The sequence below is a fragment of the Lepidochelys olivacea genome, assembly GCF_965140295.1.
Source record: "Lepidochelys olivacea isolate rLepOli2 genome assembly, chromosome: 1".
NCBI lineage: Eukaryota > Metazoa > Chordata > Testudines > Cheloniidae > Lepidochelys > Lepidochelys olivacea.
The window spans coordinates 145752980-145772982 of NC_140411.1; the positions used below are offsets into that span (position 1 = coordinate 145752980).

Below are 20003 nucleotides of genomic sequence, written 5' to 3' on the forward strand. Positions count from 1 at the left end.
TCTAAAAACTAGTCACACTCTTCGCCTTATTTTTGTGATTTCACTAATTAGACCAAATGAATAGCAAATGGTTTGTGACAAAACATTCATGAAGATTTTGAAACTCTATACATAAAATGTTTGTAAATGAGTGCCTGAGGAGCAAGTTACATATCATGGGAAAAATGAAACTCTCTCTGACTCTGCCATGGTAATCATTTCCTCCCTCCTTCCCCATTTCTCCTAAGCAAATACACTCAGGCTACTCTTCAGTGGTGATGTGTATAGAGGATATCCTCCAAAAAGAGATTGGCAGCTTTAATTTGTTTGATATGTGCAATCACAGTCCAAGTTAAATTCAAAATGCTTGTCCAATCAAGGATTCAATATAGAAAAGAGGCAGTAACAAGCATGCTGTACACTGTAATAAAGAAATATGTTGATTGAAAACAGTTTGTATATTTTGGAAATGATAGGGAATGTAATTGGTAAGAAAGAAAAGGATGGGCTTCATAAGTAATAGGAAATAGAGCATATTTTTTCACGGATAATGCTAACTCAATTTAACAATATTCTGGTGTTGTATTTTCATGTTCAGTAAAATAGACTTGGTAGATCCTCCACTATCACTCTAAATTTCATGATTAATGGAATGACCTCTTTATTTTGATGGTGACAACTTTAATATGTTGAATTTCAGCCATAATGATTCATATTTTTTCCATCCCTTAAGAACTGCTGATGAAGATGACTACCAGATCCTTTCCTATCTTCTCAATCAAACATGGCTTAAAACACATAGATATTTGAGTGTCTGTATAATACTCTAACATCTATTTTTCAGGGTATAAGATGAAAGAGGAGTTGGCATGGAAGCCAACTCCAGCATGTTTTATACACTCATTTTTGTTTAGAACTGGTTATAAATTAAAGTCCAAGACCTGTTAAACAACTCCCCTTCCATCTGCCCCACACCTCCACTGTTGTGCGTACCGCTTACCCTTTTTATTGCACTTCACTTGCAAGACCACTTTTATAATTAAGGGGTAGTAAATACTTTGATAGACCTTTAGCATATAGTTAATATCTATGCAATCTTGCAACACTATTGAGCTTTAAAATAGAAATAGCTTTTGCAAAAGGCTAGAATTTGTCTTAAATTTCTCAGGACTAAATTAGTGATCTAATTTCTTACCTTGAGCACATATAAAAAAATTGAAACTACAAAAACTACATTAGGATATTAGTAAAAGAGTGTCTTAAATGGACATGTAAGTGCAACCATTTTGGCAATAATTGTTACATTACCTTAGAACTCTTATTATCTAGGAGGAAGAAGTACTTGACAGTCAAAAGCAAGAAAATCTAGAACTGCATTATTACCTTGTTGTGGGAAGGATTCACTTACTACTATAAGTGTCTCAAGGTTTAACTTATCCTTTTGTATTTAAATACTATAGTGCACACTGAGTTATATTCGGTTATCCAATATTTGGAGATAGCTGTTAGCATCTAGGCATAGTTTGGTATGTGAAAGACAATGAGTCAGATTGGATTTTCATTCTAATTCAGAATGTTCATGTCTGATCATATTAAATTTAGTTCTGTGAAGTGTTGTTTCACTTTTAAATGTTCTATTCTGCAGTCCTTTTCCTTATTTAAAGTTGTAGTATTAAAAATGTGAAAGTCTCTAAAATCCACAGTTAAAACACTTCCTAGATCCTAATGAACTACAATATGAGTCATTAGAGCGATTACACTCTGTTCAATAAATATGTAGATAGGGATTTTATAATTTGTTTTATAAACACAAATAATTGACTCAGTTTCCTAAATATTTATATATATATATATATATGCAGCATACTGAGGTGTAGTGCAGGTTTAACAAAAGAAAACTTTTTATGCAAAAATATGAAACATCTTCTAAATTTTTCCAGTATGCTAGATAAATACATATTTGGGGGTCTTTTAATTATATTTGTTTATTGCACACAATACTGTGTTTTGGACTGTACCTACATAAACTAGTTCCTGTCCATAAGAATTTGATGGGTTTTTTTAAAGTTTTTTTGGACTGGGCTGTATTCAGATGAACATTGGATCCATGATACAAACTATTGTCATGATACATTTTTGTATTTGCAGATTTTGGATAAAGTTGTTCAAAACTATGTTCTCATGTATGAAAACAGGTTTTCCCAAACTTTTTCAAAATGTCACTTCCCCAGCAATTGTACTGAAATTTTGGCTTTGGACAAGTTGCAAATTCTGAACTATTATACACTAGGATATTGATAGGCTGAGATAAAGTCACGTAACCCTATTGGCCTAACATAGTGAAATCTCAGCAGAGGGTAACTGTGATGCAGTAACAGATTTAGAGCAAAGTAACCTCTTTTTGAGACATTTCAATCTATTACACACACAAGAGCATGTTTCAGAGTAACAGCCGTGTTAGTCTGTATTCGCAAAAGGAAAAGGAGGACTTATGGCACCTTAGAGACTAACCAATTTATTTGAGCATAAGCTTTTGTGAGCTACAGCTCACTTCATCAGGGCATGTTGACATCAGTGGAGCTATGACAATTTACACCAGCTGCTGCTCCTTAGTGCAGTATTTGGGGCTTCTTTCCTTGTGTTTCTAGGTTTGACAGCTGCACTGCTCACAATTCAAGTTGGAAAATTACATACTTTCAGATATTCCAGGGGCCACTAAAAGATTTCTGCCTTACCAGGAACTTTATGGACTCCATAGGCTTCAGCAAATGCTTATTTTGGGGAGAGGAAATACCATTTAGTGTTCTGAGTAAAAACTTATTTTTAAAAATGTGATGAAGGATATAAATTGTAACATATAAAGTAATTTTCACTTGCATTAATTTGATTCCTATAGTTATTATAACTGGAGCATTGCTGTGGGTTGAGAAAGCATCATGTGAGCTAAAGACAAAATATATTTTAAAGGCTATAATAGAACACCACAGACTGGAGATTTCTACCCAAGGTGTAATAGTTTCATTATAAACTAAGTGTGAATTACGCAGTAATGCCCTTAACCTAAAACTTTGAGTATTATTGCCTACTGTCAGTCACTCTATTCATTATAAGCCTCAATTCTAGGCAATATATAAAAAGAGATGCTAAAAAGTGTGCCTAGTAAATATCAATTTCCCTTACACTCACTCTCTTTCTTTCTGCACTATTCTGCAAAGCTAGAAATACTTCCACTGTGCATTTTGGTCTTTACAGTTTCCACTCTTAAATGATGGACCACAAGTTAACAACATAAAATGGGTGTTGACAGTTCTCAAAAATGAAATAATGTTTAATGTAACCTCCAGTTTCTCTCCTAACTTTGACCATACAATAGAAAAGCTTAAAAGGAGGGGAGCAGGACTGTCAAGCACAGAATTACAAAGAAAAAAAAATTAATCTAAATAGTAAGGGAGAAGTCTAGGTTCTCTTGCTTGATATTTAGCAGCAATGGTAAGGAGAGGGATGTTTCTTTCTTTGTGTAATGTGAAGTAGTTACAATAAACACAAGATTTCCAAATCTCAGAGGACTCTCTTGACAGTTGCTTGATAACAGCTTTTTTCACTCTATAGTTTTGACAGTTTGTGTGTGTTGCCATATCTAGTGTAAACTAAAACATCACTGTCATTCTGTTTTTCTTTTGTGTGTGGCTTCCTTTTCTTTATTTATTTTATTTTATTTTATTTTTTGCATCTTTAGGATAACAAAAAAGATGGGTTTTTCATTTGTAGACTGCAGTAAGGCAAGTTGTGGGAGATTAGCATTTGTTTGTAAGTTTTGAAAGATTCAAGTTGACAGAAGAGAACTGCTTTAATTTTTTCATGTTGCTTCTTTAAAAGTGTAAGGCAGTTGTTTTAAGTTTTCACTTACCTTTTGATATACATCAGTTTGTACGTGTGTGTCTATATGTATAATATGAAAACACAGCACATAGCTAAAATAACCTCAAATTCTCAATCATTTCACCTTATTTGAATTTTTACTTTTTTATTAATATAGAAAATCCATGGAATTGCAGCACATGTTAAGACTCTTTCTCCCCCCACTTGCCCCTATTATGTGGTTCCTTCGTCTTCCTTTTTTTTAAATTTCTTATTTTACTGATGGTTAATTTTAGAAATAGCAGGTCATTTAGAAAAGCTTAAGGAAAAAAAAAACAGATGAATCCCTTCATTTGGTGAGGGATATTTGTCAGAAAAGGACCATAAACTGTCTCTACCACTGTACCTTGTCCACTGCAGCAACTACTCGCCTATTTTGGCTTACCACAGTTCTTAAGATGTCCCTGAATGTAAGATGACTTTTTTAACCTTTTGGGTTTTCTATAAATCTCACTAAAGTTATTTTGTCATCAAACCAAATTTGCTGTAGCACAGCAAAGCACCCAGTGTCGTCATCTGGCATGTTACAGACAAATTCCAATTACTTTTCTGCTTCATGCTATTGTTAAACAATACAAGCTAGCTGACAGTAAAATTATAAATACAGGTGTTGTCACACTACACTATAATCAGAATTTTAATTTGAATTTTCATTTGTAAAGCTTTTTTTACATGAAAATGGGAATAGAATTAGTTTTATTGACAGTAAAAAGACATTTTGAAAGCTTCCTAAATCGTTACCTGTATTTAGTAGGGAAAAAATTGTATCTGTTCATGTTAAAAAAAAAATTTATTATCACATATTTACTCATTATATTTAGTGGTAAATAAAACTGGGAAGATGTGTTTGACAAATGATTGACGTAACTCAGTACATTTTCACTTCATCAAAACAATAGAGAGAGATAAATATATATTTGCTTTTGTTTTGTTCTGCTATTACTAATGCAAGCTGTCGATAAAATCTTCAGGTAAATTAAATAGAGCCTGTTGAGTCTACATGCAGTGCTCAACTTTTTATTTTGCAATTTTCTCTTCTTACATAGATTCATCATCCTTCTCTCTGCCCCCTCCCTTCGCTTTGCTTGGTGGTTGGAGTGGTTCCCCCTTCTCAAGACCCTTTTTTTCCTTGAGGCATTTAGTGTCGTGTCTGCCAGATTTCAGTGATGAGCAGCGAATTGCTTTTAAAGTGGGCATTATGCCAGTTCAGCAGCACAATGGAAAACCAATCTTCCACCATTCTACTTTTGATGCTGTTATTGTAGCATTTTAGATAACTGCTGCCACAAAAAAAGATGTGCTCAATTGCTACCAGTTAGTCAAGTTAAATCCAGAGTAGCATTAAAATTACTCTGAAAACTGTTTGTCAGAGGTCATGTGTTGTCTGTGGCTACAACGTATAGGATAGATGTTTTGGTCTGGTCTCGTTTTTTTGGGGGGAGCGATTATTTGTTTTTTTGTTTTGTTTTTGTTTTTTTATTACTCTGAATGACCAGCTCTCTAAATAGCCCTTCACTACCTGTTTACTTATTGTCTTCACTTCACTGTTGAAAAAATGTGTCAAACAGAAATGTTGGAAAGTTTCTTTAAAGTGCTGGAAATAGCAGGAGAGTAAGTTGTTCAGGGTGCTACAGTTTGTAACTGTGAAAGCAAAAAAGGGCAGGAGGGGGGGAGAGCAAGAGCATAATTCTCTGGTTTCTGTAGCAAGATTACTGTTTTCATCTTTTTATCCTCACTTTTCAACCACCGAGTTCGCTTTTCTGTTTTTTTAATAGCACAAATGGAATTTATCTGCTATCTCACTCTCTTCTCCGTCAGCTCCCCCTCCTCTTTCCTCTGCTGGCTTTGCTTGTGAATGAAGGGACTCTTACTACTACTATAGGACAGATGACAGCTATGGATTGGGGTTGTTTCATTAGATGGCTTCTAAATCCTTTTTTTTTTTTTTTAATACAGATTATTTACCGGTGGTGAGAATTAAAAGAACAAGAATATTTTAGTTCACTTATTTATTGCTGAGATTTTTTTAATGAGTTATAAAATATCTGAACAATCTGATTCATTTGCTCTTGTGTTACCCAATATAATAGCATTGTAATGTATCATTTGTTTATTATGCTTCTGTTCTTTTAACAAGGGAATCACTAAATTATACTATTTTAGCGCACAGGACTGGGAGTTAGGGGATCAGAATTCTTTTCCTGGCTCTGCCACTGATTTCGTGTCGGAATTTGACAAGTCACGTTAGCCATAATCCATGTTTAAAGTGAGCACCCATGGCAACTGATGTTTAGAACCTTTGAGGATCAGGTAATTTATTTAGAAGTGTTCTTCAGCAAATGTTGACTATAATCTCCTTGTGGCTCTGTTTCTCTCTTTGTAAAATGGGGATATTACGAATGTCAGAAGAGTGTTGTGAGATTTAATTCACTAATATTTGTAAGGTAGCTTAAAATCCTGCGGTAGATGGCAATATGGAAATGCAAAGTGTTGTCATAATAGTTATTACTTAGGGGTTATGAAATTTCACTTTAAAGAGAACATATTCCTTTTGGCTTGGCAGAGTTCTAACTATTGCAGTTGAGATTTTGTTGTTCTCATAGCAGTTACTTAATGAATTCTCCATAGTCTTTTAATCAAGAAGCTTATTTTGGTAGTTTGGATGGGTTACATTTAGATTCTGACTTATAACAAAGTAGCATATGTAACTGGTCTGGAACACCTGCAAAGTAACTCCACTGTGAAATATTTAATGGAACTGGTTTTGGTGGTTATAGAATAGCTTATATTCAGTCCTCTCTTTTTTACCGTCTTTAAAGGTTTTTGTCTGACTTCTTTCTTAACTCCATTGATGAAAGAAAAACTAGGATCTCTGAGCAGATTGACTGAGAGATGCAAATACACAAAAGCTTAAAAAGAAAAGGAGTACTTGTGGCACCTTCGAGACTAACCAATTTATTTGAGCATAAGCTTTCGTGAGCTACAGCATCCGATGAAGTGAGCTGTAGCTCACGAAAGCGTATGCTCAAATAAATTGGTTAGTCTCGAAGGTGCCACAAGTACTCCTTTTCTTTTTGCAAATACAGACTAACACGGCTGCTACTCTGAAACCTGACAAAAGCTTAAGGAATTCTACTCCTTCAAAAAGTGGCATTTAAAGATAGCTGAGCCAAATGGCAGCAAGGGAAGATGATCTTTGGATGAGTTGTTGAGCTGATAGAACAATAAACCTTGAAACTTGGAGAACCATTACAGGCTTAGCATAACTTCTTGGGACATACCTATGACCCAGGTGCAGGTAGTTATGTCTAAATCTAAAAACAAAGTAGACCTTGTGGACTTTTTAAAACCTAGATCTTCAGTGGTATAGGACATAGAGAATCAGACATCTTGTTTCTCTGTCATATCAGAAAGCTGTATCCTAGGAACTTTTGGAATCTCTCCATACTAAAATGGCTTCCCAAGAAGAGTAGATGGAAACTTTATCCACTTAAATTAAATTCTTAGATGGACATGTGCCCAAGGCAGAACGCTGACTAGCAAACATGAAGCTCAATGAGAAGTAGAAGTCAGACCTTGTTATTGAATGAAGTGACTTTCACACAGGTACATAAAATTGCAGGAAATCAGAATAATTTAAAATATCTAAATTGTTGGCATTCCTACAGGTAGGAAAAAACATGAACTTATTGCTTTTTATGTACATTACACATACATTCCCTTCCTCTTAATATAATGGCGGGGAGAATGACCTCCCTCTGTTTTGGAATAAAATATGAAACATTGACCACGTATACATGGTTAAATGTTACATAATGCCCCACTAAAGAGCCATCTACAGAAACAATGGAGGGAGCATAATCATAGCAGCAATTTCAGCTCTTGGAGTTAATTGCTTCTGCAGTCACGAAAGAGAGGGAATTAATTTCGAATTGGAGCAATCCCTGTTTTCCCAGATATCAGTCCAGTTACACAGTTTCTGAGGAATTAACCAATGGAAATGTGGAGAGCTTTCTAAGAAGAACGTACAGGAGCTGAGATTCTGTGGCCAAGAATGTGCAAAAACAATTTTTGCTTTGGTACTGCATTTTTAGGATACAAAATCAGCCAGTCAGTTGTTTTAAAGAAAATGAGAGGAAAATGGATCAGAAACTGTTAATGATGAGGGCTTGGTGAAATAAAAGTAAGTAGTTGGACGATAGCCTCATTTTTAATAGTATCAGTTAGGAGGAAAAAAAGTTTAAATGAGGGCGAGAAGGGTTGAAACATACTCTGCATACTACATTTTTATTCCAGTTTGAAAGCTAGTGACATAGCAAATAATGACTGACTAATAAATATGACATTCGTTTTAAGTAGAAGCCAATAATTTATAAAAAGAAAAGGAGGACTTGTGACACCTTAGAGACTAACAAATTTATTTGAGCATAAGCTTTCGTAAGCTTTCCACTGAATGCATCCGATGAAGTGAGCTGTAGCTCACGAAAGCTTATGCTCAAATAGATTTGTTAGTCTCTAAGGTGCCACAAGTACTCCTTTTCTTTTTGCGAATACAGACTAACACGGCTGCTACTCTGAAACCAATAATTTATAAATCAGTAGAATCATGTTGTAATTACCTTTGAACCTTCCATTAAGAATCATGTGCACTCAGTGATCGCTCTAATAGGATTGTTTCTAGGTTTCTGAAAGTGTCTGGTTTATGAGTACGTTCAAGTCGAGGCAGCGTATGTGATCTCTAAAGGCCTGATCGATAAGACCCAGTTGTATAAATGATCATCTTTCACTCTGTCTACCTTCTCATGACAGTTGCAACCTGATAGATCACTCTTGCTCTGAGTTCCTGGGATTGATCCCTTCAAAACTAGCAACAGGGCATATTCAGTGGAGGCTTATGCCACTGGAAACAACATCTTTTTAGCCATGTGGAGCCTGTGTTTGGTGACGTTTTGAAAGTAGTACAAGAATTATAACTTTTGCCTGCTTTGGCTACACTTCTTTTCATATGTTCACTTAATTTAAACAAATAATGTGTTGTTACATTAAAGCGAAGTTAAAATCAATGTTCAATTGAGTGCAACATTAATTGTGAGAAGCCAACAATTGAGAAGTCGGCAAGTTCCATAAGTTAATGTTTCTTCCATGACGCATCTCTGCTGCAGTAAATTTTATGTATATTTTATGGCATATGTTGAAACAGAGGTTCTCAAACTGTACCACCGCTGGCCCGTGGGGGATTTTGGGTGTATTTTCTGGATTGCTGACAGGCTAGATGATATGACTCTTCACATTTACAGCTGCTAAATAACATTGGAAGAAGCTGAAAATACATTAAATATTTTCATAATGTTACCATTTTCTAAGAACAATTCCTGTAGTTTCCACAGGAATGCTATGCAACTCTGATAAGAGGGGAATGTGGTCTTTGCAATGGTGAATGAAAAAGGTTATGTCCTTGAGACCATCTCTCTATTAAAAAATTTTCCCCACTGTGAAGAAATCTGAGAACTCTTGTTTCCTTTATTTTAATATATATAGTAGTGGATTAAGATTTTACGTTTAACTAGGGAGTCAGGAATGGAAAGCACTGCTTAAGTGTAACATGATAGAGTTAACATTGCAGAAACCTTAACTTTCAGATTTTCCTGGGTTTTGGCTGTTTAATATCTCATCAACGTTAATGCCAGTTTTGCATTTAGTTTTCCTGTTTTTTTTTTAAATTACTATGCATCATACATATATGTGTGTGGTTTAAATATTATTTATATATAGTGGTCCTGACTCACTTACACTAGGGCACCTTTACACCACTCTGGCAGTGTAAAGAGGTCTTATTGTTAGTGTGCATTACATTTAAATACCTACTTTAAATCCTCTTAATACTGCCGGAATAAATAGTGTAAATGAGAATCAGGCCCAGGAAGCACTCTAGTGTATTTATGCATGCTTATGATCACATAAACTTCTCACAAACCATAGTACAGTTTTTAAACCATTATGTAAATTGACTTTATATATCTCTGATGTGTGTCACTAAATTCATCCATTCAGTGATAATTCTAAACTAATGTATTTGAAATAGAGAAATGTGAACCGACCACATATTTTGGAATCTTTGGTTCCCATATTTAATGGTGTGGAATCTTACATATGTTGTTTAACATGTGTTTTGAAGGGAAAGACTTGTGTATATAATTCACTAGTGGCACTGCTAATCAAGTGCAATATTCACCCAAACCATCATGACAATAAAAGCTTTGTAGCAACCACACCATCAGATATTACACAGATATCTTCATTTTTCTTTCTGTTGATAAAAATAATCTCCAGAGCATGTATGCACTTCCTGTTTCAATAGAGCTATTAAATGGAATTACTCAATTTGCATAGTTTCACCCACCAGTATTTGGAATAACACAGTTAGTATACAGTTTGCTGAATGGTAGTAGAATTGTTTATCTTAACTGAATATTCCAAACTTACTATGGACTGTCATTGTTTAGGCAGGACCTGTGACTAGATCTGAGAATTAGCACACTCAACTAGCACTTGAAAATAAACTCTATCTGTGATCAAACATGAGATTAGATTCACCCTTGTTTATGCCCATTTCTGCTACACTAAAGCAGGATATAGGGGCCCTGATGGTAAGAAATCTGCCACGGACAGCGTTTGTGGTAGAGCAAAAGAGTAAAAACCTCTCTTCCACCACAGTCCAAAAAGTGGATGGTGCTGGCCAAGGGGGTTGTATGGTCAGGACAGCTGAAATATGTACTAGCTTACTATATACTTACAACAACTTCTGCACATAGAATCCCGTGGATTCTCAGATGAGAACGAAAGCTGCTCTTCTGGATGGAAATACTGCCTGCCCACCCTCCAGAATACAGTGAGCCACACCTGTGAACTTCTGCCTCCCTGCAGAATCCTGGCTGTTTCAAACCATACTGGTTGAATATGGTACTCCAGTGCCTTTATAAGTTATATGTGTAAAGAATATTTATTTGGTATCTGCATACAGATGTGGACTAGTCACCGTCTTTCCCCACTTCCTCATTTTTAAGCATATGAGCATTAAATGATGGCATTTTGGTAACCATTCACTTTCTTAAATAATTTCCTGATTTCAGATATTATATAGACTGAATTTAAATTATAGGTATGTACATAGAATACTACAGTGTTCTGAGTTCTAAAAACTGGAAATGCCGTATACAGCAACAACAAGGTAGATCAGCATGTGCCGCTTCAGTTACTGAAGTAACTTTGAGATCTGGGCCTTCATTGTGAGCCTTTATGAAAGTGTGTTTTGTGAAAGAAATTGCCTTTGTTGTTGATACTTAATAATGTTCCCAGTTTTGCTAAAAAGCCATAGCACTTTGAATTGTTTGGGGCTTTGGGGGTTATGTCATTGCATCCAGGACAGAGCTTGGCTACTTTAGGTGTACAATACTTTCGTATACTAAAATGTGTTTTAAATATATAGGTAGTTTTTTTTAAAAAACCATCAAAAAATCATTGTAATTCATAGAACATGCTGTAATATAGAGATACATGTAAAATATAATCTGTGTATTTGATTGCAGGTAACGGAGTTAAATGTGCCAGCAATTTCAAACACAGTTTGATGTTTCTTATAATAAAATATAAGGCAAAAAATTAAATATCCAATATCAATGGTTTCTAAATGGTTTTGATATTTTTTGTCCTTTCCCATGAAGAGTAATTTATTTCCCTTTTTAAAGTGTGGGCAGAGTGATTACTAGCGCACTGTAATGTGATTGTGTTGCATTGATAAAATAAAAATTGTCCTTTATCTGTGTCCTGATCATGTTCAATTTACAGGCTGGCTTCTCTGCCACCTCTTCACTGCTTTGAGTATTCCAGTTCTCCTCCCTTCCTGCTCTGAGAGCGCACAGAACTGTTTGAAATCCACTGGTACAATTGTCAAATCAATTATTCATTCTCTGCAATTATACTCGCACAAAGAACATTTTGCTGGTCTGAATGATGATTAAATTAACAGCTATTCCAGCTGCCTGATAACATCTAATAGAATATTCATAAGCCCAAAATGGAATGAATTATCTCCATTAACTTCATCATGCTCACTTAATTACATGCTTGTTATTGTATTTACACCTTGTTAGATACCGCTGAAGCTGATCCAGTGGCTGGCCAGGAGTTGGAGGCGTCTGTCACGGGGCAGTCGGAGCGCGTTCTGTAGGAAATGCTATTTATTTTAAATGCTCCGCCTGCTGGGAGCCAAGGTTAGTCAGCGGCACTGAGCTGAATTGGGAACCGGGGTGTAAAAAGAAATAATGTGCTTCTGACAGGCTCTGTGGCTTTTAAGTTGCTCTCGTTCAGCCACTTCACAAAAAATTATTTTATTCCATCTTTCAGTGATGATGACATGATTGCTTTTGGGTAATCATTTACCATTCTGATTTTATTTTTTGAAGTAAATTGTCTGAAGTAATAGGTTCTTGGAATTACAGCGTGTCTTGCTTTTTTCTTAGAACTTTATTTAAGCTTGTCTTCCAGCATTTAACCCGAGTCCCCTCTTCCGTTTGATCTTCTAACTTTATTTATACAACAGTGCTTAATGATCCTGCACAATGGTTTTTTTCACACACAAAAATAAATAAAATAAAATAAATCTGTCCAGTATGGTTGACGGTACTTTTATACCCTCAGCAAGGGGGCTGCATGTGCAATTTCCTTCAGAGATGACAAATACAAACATCCTTATAGCCCAACCCTAATAGAATCGCTTCATCCAGTTGAAAGACATTTTCTGATCACTTTCAAGGTGACCCTCTCCTGAAACATGGTAAAGGACATGGTATTTTATGTTTGATACCAGTGTAAAGCAACGCCTTTTCCTCCTCCTTCGTGTCTCCACCACCTTTATAAATGGTCAAGCTTCCTCACAGTTAGGCCCTGCCAATGTCAGCAGTGACTCTGTTCCGCAGTGCCAGCCTACTGCAGAAAAATAGGCTCCCTGTGTTTGTTTGAATCTGAACCAGACCAATAGTGAATGGAATTATAATCAAACTTCTAAATACTCAGAAGATGGATGTAGTAGAGCACTTGAGCGGAGCCACAATATTTTATTCAGTTTGATAGCTATGGGTCTTTATATCAACACACAAGCTGCAGATAATTATTTTTAAGCAAAATTGATACTGGTTACTGGACTAACAGAATAATGAAGATGGACTTTTAGGACACCTTACAGCTCTTGTTTTGTTTTGTTTTGTTTGTTTGTTACTGGTAAGAGAAGACCTTTGAGAACTTAAGTATTTTATATTTTCCCATTATAAGAATATTAGAATAGTATTAGAATTATTTTAATTTATAATTTATTAGGCTCATATTAACACCCAAAATGTAAAAAGTGCATTCCAAGCACAGAGCAAGGCAGCCCCATATGTTGTTTAGCAGGTGGTATACCAGTGGTAGAAGTTGGGGAGGGCTCTGAGCACCATTTGGTCCAAAAAACAAACTCTCTGCCCTGTGAAATCATTTGTGGCTGAGACCTAGTTGATCTGTGTGTACAAACTAAGAAACTGATGTCACCAATGGATATCTAAGAAGAACACCACCACGTAGGCTTAGTAATCTGTGGCTTTTCACAGCTGCTTGCTATTTTTTATTAGAAACAAAAAAGCAAAGATTTTGTCAAGTAATATCTTTTTTTCTTTAGTATGTTTCTGTTTTGCAGTGACATTGTAGAAATGGCAAAGCTAAGGTTAACTATGGGGATGGGGTGCTGTGTATTAGAAAGGGGGGAATGCAATTAAAAAATGACTCACATTACCTGATTTCATAATTGACAGAATATTTATTTAACTTGCAGTAAATTGACACACCTCTAGACAGAGACAATTATGACTGACTGTATAACATCTGACAGAACCAATTATGACTGACTGTTGTTTGCTACCTTTGCACAGAAATAAATGAAACATAGATATTTGCAACAGAGACTACTACCTGTGTGCCTAAGCTTGCTATAATTAAAATATAACCACTAGTAGGTGATATAAAAATGTTTCAGATTTAGTATATTTTTTTGTTCAGGTAAAAGTATTAGATGTTACATTGTACATGTGTGTTCTACTGAATCCTTAACACATGTACATGACAGGATATGGATTTTTGTTTGCTTTTAGATCATCCAACAATCTGAAATTTTGTTCATGGAACTAGATTTTCTCACACACAAAGTACACATATGTATGTGTGTATGGTGTTATTAGCCGACAAACTCTCACTCTGATTATCCTGTCAGAGTCCAGTTGTCCAGTCAGCAGATGTAAAGCCCAGACACCTTTCACCGTACTGCAGACGAGAACAAAAGTGCTTGGTTTCTAATATAAGGTTCTCTGTGCGTCATTTTTTATAGGAGTGAAGGTAAAGGGTGGCAAGTGGAAATATTTAACAATACGTTGAGACATTTCCATCTTTGCTTCATCCATCAACACAACTGTGTGGGGTAGATAAGTTTCAGAGACCTCTTCAAAAAGCAGAGCATTCTTCACTGAGTTAAAAAGAAGAGTGGAGGGGGAAGAGGAGGAACACATGGGAAGTTTAATAAGAACTTATAGTGTGCATCAGTAAAAGATCATTCTGTATTATGAGGAATGGGGCAGCTGTTTTCTCCCTACACGTTTGGCAAAGGGGTTTGGTTCTGAAATATTTATCAAGAATAATTACATTACTTTAGGAAGTATGATATCTGAGTTTTGTTTTGAAAGATCAAAATTGCATCTTAATTTCTATTTTTAAAACTTTAAATTTCTTCCCTTATTTTTATATGAAATACTGATGCTTTTTGTACATTATATTCATTTATATTAATTTTTTGCATATATTAACAATTGTAAATGAAAACTTGCCATTTGTATGGACATTATGTAAAAAAAGTGATAGTATTAGGTAATAAACTATTTTCATACTTGTGCCTGAGTGTTGAAAAGCAATTCCATTTGACGTTTATAGCTTTGTTCTCAGAGGGCCTTAGGTTCGTTATTGATTAAATTCTCATTTAGGAAGAAAATGTGAGCTTTTATATGCATCTTTAAGTTGGATGGTATGGTAACTTGAAAGTATTGACTGACTGAGTGATATACGATGGTCACAGTTGTCTTTTACTAAGAGGAGCACAGAGTGATGCTGGTTGTCATTCTTACTCTGCTGTGTGGCAGCGTAAATAGTCCCCTTTCTAACCAACCTGGTGGGAAAAGTCAATATCCCATCAGCAGAGGAGGTAAACACATCAGGAGCTGTGTCCTCTCTCATCTTCCTGTGCACTGTATTACTACAGTTCTTTAAATCTGTTCTCCCCGGTCATCAGATGCACTTGTGTCATTCAAATGCATAGTATTGCTGTACTGCAGATAGATAGAACTGCAGTCTGAATTTAGTGGTATAACATTGTATTTTATAATTAAGACTTAAGATTATCCTCCCACTAATTTAATGCAGCCACTTTTATTTCTCCTTTCCCATTCCACCTTTCCCTTCTGCCTAAAAAAAAAAAATTCCATCTACCAATCTTTTTAAAGTAATTAATGTAAATTTTCAGAAGGGTTACAGTGAACAATGAATGTTTAGATCTAGTGAACAAAACCTAGAAACTCTGCTAGTGGAATGGCTTGAGACAGATTTTGAGTGATGCGTGTGTCTGGTTTTTTTGTTTTTTTTTTGTTTTTTTTTTGTTCTTCACTTCAGCATTGCTTTATTGTTTCAGTTTAGTTGTTCTTTTCCTGATTAATGTGTCTTCCTGCTCTTTCCATATGTAGCAGCTGTTTCTGTACATGGATACACTTCTGTATACACTTTGTATTCATTGTATACACTTTCTGTACATTGAGACTTCACCTTGGTCTCTCCTGGGCTCTGGGAATCTTTAAAACTATTTTACCCTAATTTTGAACTTCAAGTTTAGACACTTCATGATACAGTTGTTGGTACAGTAAGCACAAGTTTCCTCAGTTTTGCCAGGACATGAGCAGTTGCAAATAATATCCTTTAATATCTCTTACGCTGTATCAATATATGAACTGCTTAGTGTCTTGAGGATTATGGTTAGTTTAATTTTTGTTTGACAATACACTGAATCCTGTAGTAACTCAGTATATCTTTTCACAGTTATGTTTAATTAGACCCAAGATTTAAAGTGTTTTCAGGTTAATTACATGTGTTTTATGATATAGTGACTCAAATCTGATTAAAGTACAGAATCTTTAATCTGGTTTTTCATTCTCTTTAGGCTGAATTTTAAGTTATCTTTTACCAGTAGAAAAAAGTAATTTGATTATTGACTGAATAGTGGCAAATAGTAATTCAGATATGTTATACTCAAGTAGACTCCATATGTTGATGACTTCGGACCTGATCCTGCAAACACTTATAAGTGTGTGTGAAGGTGGGCACATAAATTCTCACATACTTAAAATTAAATGTAATCCTTTGGGGACCGAATGCTTGCTGATTAGAGTTGTTTGTAAAGTACCTAAAATGTGATGTACACTTTTAATCTTGTTTAACTATCATAATTTTAAAATAAAAGAAATTTTGCATTAAGACTGGCTTCAGTGGAAGTTCCTGAGTAAATAAATGTGAAAAGCTAAGCGTATGAATTGAGGAATCAACAATAATACCTGAAGCTAGGTATATTGTATCAAATTAGTAGGTAGTGATCTTACCTTGAAAAATCTTGCTAAGGTCAAAGATGTTTTATAATATGTTTATAAAATTCCAGATTTGTGATTATTTTCCCCCAATACTTTCTATCCCTCCTATCTAATGTTTTTCTCCCAGGTCCTCATACATTAGATGGGTCCTTCTTCTCTCCCATGGATATAGGACACAAGCTAGATCAATGGGAAGTGTTCATCTCTCCACCTTAATTTTTTTGCCTAACCCTACATGGGTGGACTGGAAAAGTCACAGAGTCCCAAAAAACATGTGGCTCTCATTGATCCTGGGAAATGCTCACTATCCTAAAGATTTATGTTATTCTAACAAACCACACAAAGTGTAGTACTGGCTAGTTAAGAAAGAATTGTTATTCTTACGGTTTTTTACATGCAATATGTACTGTGGGGCATTTTTGTAATATAAATAAAGTAATGAAATGCTTCAGTCTCTGCTCAGAGGACAGCAAAGAATGAGACAGGTTGTAGCAGGTCAAGAATAATGTGCAATAGGAAAACACTGTGGGATGCTTGCAGGATACATGCTTATGCTATGCCAAAATGGCTTGTGAGCTGCTTCAAGAGATTGCATATCTCCCTGTGCCATACTGTCACCGTTTTGATCGGCAGAGAGGCTTCAGCTGGAGCTCCCCCAGTATAAAAGAGGGAGGAACCCTCAACTTTGGAACCACTTCCTGCATGTCCACTAGTCCTAAAATGTCTGAATCAGTTGACCTTCCAGGTGCACTATGAGGTCTATCTATTTACCTGGGCTTATAAAGAGAGAGGGGCTTGATTGGAACCTGTTTGGAAAGAGGAGCATTGTTGGACTTGATCTTTACCACGTGTTTTATTGTTGGCATGTGGAATATCTGCTAATTTTAGTCTTAGTTGGATTTTGTTTGTCATTTTGATAAGGCACTCACAGACAAAGATAAGAGAGCTTGTTTGTTTTTTCTATATTGTTATAAAACTAAATTTAAAAAAGAAAGTGGCTTTGCCACTGAATTCATGAAGTGTTTAAAAAAACAAATATTGTGTGTTTTGTCAGAGATATCGTGCCAACCGAATACTTTGGAATGGCCTATTCATTGGTACATCAAGAGAATCTTATGTCTTCCGCATAAGGCCTATTAGCTAAGACAATAGGCTCATCTTACTTACGTGTTAGGGTAGGAAGTTGCGGTCATGGGGAGTTCCTCCTTTGTTAATAGTGTGCACTTAATGCCTTTCTTCAAAGATCTTGAAGTGCATTACAATGATAGATAAGTATTAATATTCCCATTTTTCAAATGAGGAGACCTGGGAACAGAGAGGTAGACCTACCCAAAAGTATTTCAGTGATCCAGTGATACAGATAGGAATAAGAACAAAGGATGAAATTATGGTGCCATTGAAGTCAATGGCAAAAAAATCCATTGACTTCACTGGGGCCAGAATTTCATGCTGGGTCTCCAGATGCCTAATCCCTTTTTTTTCAACCACTAGACATGCTGCCTACTCTGTGATAAGTTTCATGATCGCACTTTTTTTTAATAATCATTTGTCAATGACAACACACTCCTGGTTTTCTCTGATGTTGTGTCTAATCAACCCCCACTTTCTCCCTCCACTTGGGCAGCATTTCTGGCCAAGCAGCACTTCATGTCAGTTACTGACAGGAGGTGCTGCACCAGTTCAGTTGCAGTGTGACAGATGGTCTGACTAATTCCTTGTTGAACTAGATTCAGTGTCTTTGTGAGTTACAATTTTGACATCCCTCCTAAACTTGTGGGTAAAGGCATTGTTGGAAAAGGTAAGTGGGGCGTGAGAGCACAGCAAAAGTCTGAAGCTATTGCAGTAAAATTTGTTTTGTGTCTCCAGCAGCAGTTAATCACATCTTACTTTAAAAGATTGATGAAAAAGTGTTTCTCTTTTTGATCTTTTAATCCCTCTCTTTTGTTTTTAGACATCATGAAGAGGAAGCTGACCATAAATGAGACAGAAGTTTACAGAAAGTTGAAGAACACAGTAGACAAATTTCTGTCCATGAGTGGCTATTCTGAAGTAAACCTCAGCAAACTCTTTCAGACCTTCAGTATAGTAAAATCTGTGGGAGATCCCAGTAATGAAAGACAATGATTAAGTGAAAATGGTAGAAGAGAGGTTTGTTTATCCTTCAAAAACAATAATCTTTTTTCTCCTCTGGCTTTCCCATTTTAAACAATAATACTCTGATTTCAACATACATAAAAGACAGATGTGTTTTAATCATCTTGGTTTCTCAGTGGAGAAAAAAATAAGTAAAGATAAAAACAGAATATAGTGATTTACTGGACCACCTGAGTAGCTGATTTTGTGTGTGTGTGTGTGTATATGTGTGTGTTTGTGTATATATATATATAGTGTTGTATCTAGACCTATGAGGGAAAAGGGGGTGGGGGAATTGCTGCTTTAATTGAATAATTCCCAGTGAGAGTTGCTGGAATGTAAGTGATCCTAGACTTTGCTCCAGGGTATTTAGTAGAGGTGCTCTCAGGAAGAGAGGTTAGTAGAGGTCTCAGTAGGAGCACTAATGTTTTGCCTTTTCATAGTTTATCTACTTTCCTATCGTAAACATACCAATTAAAAACAATACTAAACCTAAAAGCCTCCTAATACCTTCTTCTGAAGGGGACTTTACTTTTAAGATTTATATATAAAGGTATTAAACAAGGGATGGCAGTTTTATAACCTGTAGTTACCAAAAACAGAGAACTATATTTTTTCTGTTTTAGATTTACTTTCTTTGTATTTACACATAAGTAATGTCTTGCTATTCTAAAGAAATAAATATGCAGTCAGCTTACCAGATACATATACCAAGCACATAGATATCTAACTTTATTCCACACAAAAATCAGATGATATAAACAGTCAATGACAAAAATGTGGGTACAACGAAGTGTAGCCAAAAAAATTAAAGTTGGTGTTTTGTGATAAAAGTGATTATGGCCATACTGAAGTTTTAATGGTTTTATAAGCAGATCTTATTTACTGTTTACTGCCAAACAGAAATGACAAGAAATTATAATAAAAATGCTTGGTTCTTTTGTGCAGGAGGAGGAAAAAATTAAGGTTGTTTGTACTTTTCAATAAGTATTACATTCTGTGTTAGGTTTACAGTGTCATGTATTTGTTAATTCAAGACTTTAAAATGCTTTTAAAGATATGTAACAGTATAAAATTGAAAGTTTCATACTGCTTGAAGGAAAAAAATAAAGTTTTCTAGTGAAAGAGAATTTGACTGGATCCATTGTATATATTGGACACAACAGGGGGAGTGTCCCAGAGCCTTACTGAGCCTGAACATCTACCTGCAACCTTAGCCCCACAGCCCAAATCAGCTGACACTGGCCAGCAGCGGCCATTTTATTGTAG

At 35.5% G+C, this 20003-nt stretch overlaps 1 protein-coding gene across 5 annotated transcripts in view; it reads left to right on the forward strand.

The window, feature by feature from the left end:
- POLA1 (DNA polymerase alpha 1, catalytic subunit) overlaps positions 1 to 20003 on the forward strand; it is a 353938-nt gene extending 333935 nt beyond the window's left edge. For 2 of the 5 annotated variants that reach the window (XM_084617606.1, XM_084617605.1), the window contains exon 37: positions 18553 to 20003. In XM_084617606.1, the coding sequence (XP_084473732.1) occupies positions 18553 to 18725 (173 nt within the window). In that variant the 3' untranslated portion in view covers positions 18726 to 20003. Of the gene's footprint in view, positions 1 to 12047; positions 12168 to 18552 lie in introns of all 5 variants that reach the window. The other 3 variants (XM_084617603.1, XM_084617604.1, XM_084617607.1) reach the window with 2 other exon arrangements.